General features: G+C 57.7%; 1 protein-coding gene across 1 annotated transcript in view; it reads right to left on the bottom strand.

The window, feature by feature from the left end:
* Nucleotides 1-2,665, bottom strand: part of LOC113490560 (zinc finger protein 135-like) — an 8,456-nt gene extending 5,791 nt beyond the window's left edge. Inside the window, exons 1-3 of the mRNA XM_026867080.1 lie at nucleotides 2,483-2,665; nucleotides 1,258-1,650; nucleotides 79-645 (exon numbers count right to left, since the gene is read on the bottom strand). Of these exons, the coding sequence (XP_026722881.1) occupies nucleotides 79-645; nucleotides 1,258-1,650; nucleotides 2,483-2,558 (1,036 nt within the window). The 5' untranslated portion in view covers nucleotides 2,559-2,665. The remainder of the gene's footprint in view (nucleotides 1-78; nucleotides 646-1,257; nucleotides 1,651-2,482) is intronic.
* Nucleotides 2,666-4,882: the final 2,217 nt, after the last annotated feature.

Here is a 4,882-nt window from a genome sequence, read left to right as displayed (position 1 = left end):
AACTGCCCCAAACCCCACCCACTGCATTTTATGGATGAGCTCGATGGGATACAAGGTTACACCTCTCCAAGGACTCACCACTGTGGATGGATTCCTGATGCCTCCTGAGGTGATATCCATCCCTGAATGTCTTCCCGCAGTGGGAGCAGGCGTACGGTTTTTCCCTTCTGTGGATGTTTTCATGGACAATGAGGTTACATCTAAAGGAAAAGCGTTTCCCACACGTGGTGCAGACAAAGGGCTTCTCCTTGGTGTGTGTCCTCTGGTGACTGAAGAGGTACCAGCTATCCCTGAAGCTCTTCCCACAATCCTGGCACTTGTAGGGCTTCTCTCCTTTGTGGGTCCATAGGTGACGGGTCAGGTTGCTCTTCCAGCGAAAGACTTTCGCACACTGCTCACACTTGTGCTCCTTCGTTCTGGATCTACTACGTGGTCGGGTCGGGTCTTCACCACACGTCCCTTTGGAAGAGCGTTTTCTGGGTCCCCTCGTTCCGCGGCTCCCTTGCGTATCACGGGGCTGCTGTTGGCCATCGTGCTCCACGGCCACCGTGGGGCTCTGGGGCTCCTCTTGGGGCCCTTGCAGCATCCCCCTCTGCTCTTCCCTGGGCTGGCACTGCTCCTCCTTCTTCTCCTCTGTCCCAGCGCCTGTAGGGGGGGCAAAGGGGCTCAGCTGGGGGCTCTTAAGGCACATGAAGAGCAGCCACCTACTCCAGCACCTCCCACCCAGAGCAGTACCCCACAGTATGGTGCTGCCAGCTGCTGGAGCCATTCTAACCTTCGTGATGGTGTAAAGACACAGGGACTCTGTGTGTTTGTGTGTGTGTGTGTGTGTGTGTGTGTGTGTGTCCGTCCCTTCATGCTCGTGCTTCTCTTCCATCTTTCCCCCTCCTCCATCCTTACTCTTCCTCCATCCCAGAACATTGCCACGATCGGTCCCTACTTTCACCGCCCCTACTCCCCAGGTGGGTTATGTATGGAGATGGGTCAGGGCAGAACGGGGCATTGTTGCACTCTTGTCCTGGTGAACCCCGGAAGGGGTAAAAATGAGAAAAAGGGAGAAAACTCGTGGGTGCAGGTAAAAATATTTTGTCAGGAGGAGACTGGAGGAAGCCACCACTCACCCCTGCCCATGGGAAGATGGATGCCCAGGCACATCCTGACAAAAACGTGGCCAACCCCCAGCCATAACCCCCCCTCCTCCCCATGTTAGGGATGAGCACCATGTGATACGGGGTTAAGGCCCCGCCGAGGACTCACCATTGTGAAGGGCAGTTTGATGCTTTCGGACTTGAGAACGCCGCTGGAATTTCTTCCCGCAGACGGAGCAGGCGTAGGGTCTCTCTCCAGTGTGGATGCGGTGGTGGACAGTGAGGTTGGATCTATAGGAGAAGCGTTTCCCACACGTGGTGCAGGGAAAGGGTTTCGCTTCGATGTGTGTAATCTGGTGACGGTGGAGGTGCCCAATTTGCCTGTAGCTCTTCCCACAATCCTGGCACTTGAACAACTTATCTTGCGTCTGGGACCGTTGGTGGCGATTCAGGCTGCTCCTGCAGGTGAAGACCTTCCCACAACACCCACATTTGTACTCCGGCCCTCTGGAGCTACTCTGTGGTTGGGTTGCACCTTCTTGAGGAGCTTCAGCAGACGTCCCTTCGAAAGAGCATTTAAGTGTTGTCTGGGTACCCCATCCTTCCTCTTCCTCCTCCTCTATCCCTCCACCATCCTTCCTCCTGCTTCACCCTGGACCAGCACCCACCCTTCATTCCCAATTTCACATGCCCAAAACTACCCCCACCACATGGGGACTGCTCGGAATGGAGAAGGGGCAGGTCGGGATGGGGCAGGGTTGGGCTCTTGGCTGCTCCCACCCTCTGTGGGTGAACCCGGGAGGGGAAAAGGTGAGAAAACCCATGAGTGGAGGGAAAAGTAATTTACCAGGAGGAGTCAGGAGGAGCCATCACTCACCCCGCCCATGGGGACATGGATGCCCAGCCAGGTCCTCACCGAAATCTGGCCCAATCAGCCCCCAAACCCCCTCCTCTCCCTTTTTAACTGAGCAGGTGATATGGGTTTAATCCCCCCCGAGGACTCACCAGGATGGATGGAACACTGATGCCTCTTCAGGTCATAACTCTGCTGGAAATTCATCTTGCAGTGCGAGCAGACGTACGGTCTCTCTCCCGTGTGAATGCGCCGGTGGGCGTTGAGATTCGAGCGCCATGAGAAGCTCTTCCCACAGGTGGTGCAGAGATACGGCTTCTCCTTGGTGTGTGTCCTCTGGTGACACATGAGGAACCAGCTCAGCCTGAAGCTCTTCCCGCAATCCTGGCACTTGTAGGGCTTCTCTCCTGTGTGGATGTGTCGGTGTCGAGTCAGTTGTCTCCTCCTGGCAAAGACCTTCCCACAGTCATCACACTTGAATTCCTCCTTCTCTCTGGAGGTACTCTGTGGTTGCGTTGTGACATGATTGGTTTGAGCATACATCGCTTTGAATGAGCGTTTTCGGAGTCTTCTTGGTCTTTGGCTGCCTTGCGTATCACGGGGCTGCTGTTGGCCATCGTGCTCCACGGCCACCGTGGGGCTCTGGGGCTCCTCTTGGGGCCCTTGCAGCATCCCCCTCTGCTCTTCCCTGGGCTGGCACTGCTCCTCCTTCTGCTCCTCTGTCCCAGCGCCTGTGGGGGGCCAAAGGGGGTCAGCTGGGGGCTCTTAAGGCACATGAAGAGCACCCACCAACTGCATGGCTCTGCCTGCTCGGCTCCCTCCCTTCCCTTCTCCTCCTCCTCACACCCCCAGGGCCTTGCCCTTAGAACAGTCTTGGGCTTTGAGCCCCACCCAGATCCTCCCTCGCCCCTTCCTCCTCAGGGGGAGGACTCCTCACACTCCTCCCCTGCTCCGCCGGGGGCTCTCTCCCACGGGAGACAGTCCTCCACGATCTTCCTCCCACCTGGGTCCCTCCCAAGGACTCTGGGGGGGCATCTGCTCCCCCGTGGGGCTCCACGGGTGCAGGGCAGTCTCTGCTCAGAGCACCTCCCGCCTCCTGCCGTCCTTCCTCTTAAACACCTTGCTGTTTGCAGAGGTATTTCCCCCCCCGCCCTCCTCCTCGTCCTTTTTTCACCTCTTTCTTTTTAAATACCTTGTCCCAGGGGCAAGGCGCCCATTTCCCTCAGCCTTGGCAAGAGCTGGCTCAAAATTGACTCATCTTTCATCCCCTCCCCTCATCCATCATTACAACTCTTTCACGCATGTACCTCCTCCTCCTCCTTTTGTCCTCTTCCTTCCCTCATCCTTCTTCATCCTGGACCATCTCCCACCACTGGTCCTCAATTTTAACACACCCCCCTCCACAACTCTCCCCACCCCCCAGGACGGCCGGGGATGGAGCTGGGGCAGGTCGGGATGGGGCAGGGTTGGGCTCTTGGCTGCTCCCACCCTCTGCGGGTGAACCCGGGAGGGGGAAAGGTGAGAAAACCCATGAGTGGGGGGAAAAGTAATTTACCAGGAGGAGTCAGGAGGAGCCATCACTCACCCCGCCCATGGGGACATGGATGCCCAGCCAGGTCCGGACCAAAATCTGGTCAACCCCAGCCACCAAACTCCCTCCTCTCCATTTTGTTACTGAGCGCGATACAGAAGAGGGTTATACAAACCCTCCCGAGGTCTCACCATGAAGGAAAGTTTCCTGATGTTTTGTGAGTTGGTCACTCTGCCGGAAGGTCATCCCACAGGGCAAGCAGAAGTACGGTCTCTCTTCCATGTGGATGTATTGGTGGGAAATGAGGTTTGAGAGCCAGGTGAAACATCTCCCGCAAGTGTTGCAGACAAAAGACTTCTCGCTGCTGTGTGTCCTCTGCTGACACAAGAGGGTCCCACGCTCCATGAAATCCCTCCTGCAATCCTGACACTTGTAGGGCTTCTCTCCCATGTGGGTCCATAGGTGACGACTCAGTTTGCTCTCCCAGGTGAAGATCTTCCCACAGTCCTCACACTTGAACTCCTCTTTCTCTCTTGAGCTATTCCATGGTTGGATTGCCTCTTCTAGAGAGTCATCAGCATACGTCGCAATGAAAGAGTGTTGTTGGGATGTTTTTGTTCCGCGGCTCCCTTGGGTATCACGGGGCTGCTGTTGGCCATCGTGCTCCACAGCCATAGTGGGGCTCTGGGGCTCCTCTTGGGGCCCTTGCAGCATCCCCCTCTGCTCTTCCCTGGGCTGGCACTGCTCCTCCTTCTGCTCCTCTGTCCCAGCGCCTGTGGGGGGCCAAAGGGGCTCAGCTGGGGGCTCTTAAGGCCCATGAAGAGCAGCCACCTCCTGCATGGCTCTGCCTGCTCGGCTCCCTCCCTTCCCTTCTCCTCCTCCTCACACCCCCAGGGGTTTACCCAGGTGCTCCATCACCCCTTCCCCAAGAGGGATGGGGAGGAAAAACAAATCCAAAGGATGAGGGGGATACAGAAAATTTCGGGGGAGTGAGTCCCCCGTTATGGTCTGGGGCACCAGAGAGACTCCATCGGGGAGGAAGAAAGAACAGCAATGGAATTTGAACCCCCCACCCCCGAGGTACCGATCCGGCAGAGCAGGACAGTGAGAAATACAACCACAGCTTCCAAGCCCTTCCCCCAGCCCTCCTGCCCGGGCTCAGCTTTGCTCCCCATTTCTCTCCCTGCTCCCCCCCCGGCGCAGGGGCAGGGATGGGGCTTGGGGTCACTCCATCACCCGTTGTCTCTGCCGCTCCTTCCTCCTCAGGGGGAGGACTCCTCACACTCCTCCCCTGCTCCGCCGGGGGCTCCCTCCCACGGGAGACAGTCCTCCACGATCTTCCTCCCACCTGGGTCCCTCCCAGGGGCTCTGGGGGGGCATCTGCTCCCCCGTGGGGCTCCACGGGTGCAG

Source organism: Athene cunicularia, unplaced genomic scaffold (assembly GCF_003259725.1).
Source record: "Athene cunicularia isolate RWA unplaced genomic scaffold, athCun1 SCF_137, whole genome shotgun sequence".
NCBI lineage: Eukaryota > Metazoa > Chordata > Aves > Strigiformes > Strigidae > Athene > Athene cunicularia.
The sequence above is the reverse complement of the archived record's forward strand: the minus strand, read 5'-3'. Positions and strand labels throughout refer to the sequence as shown.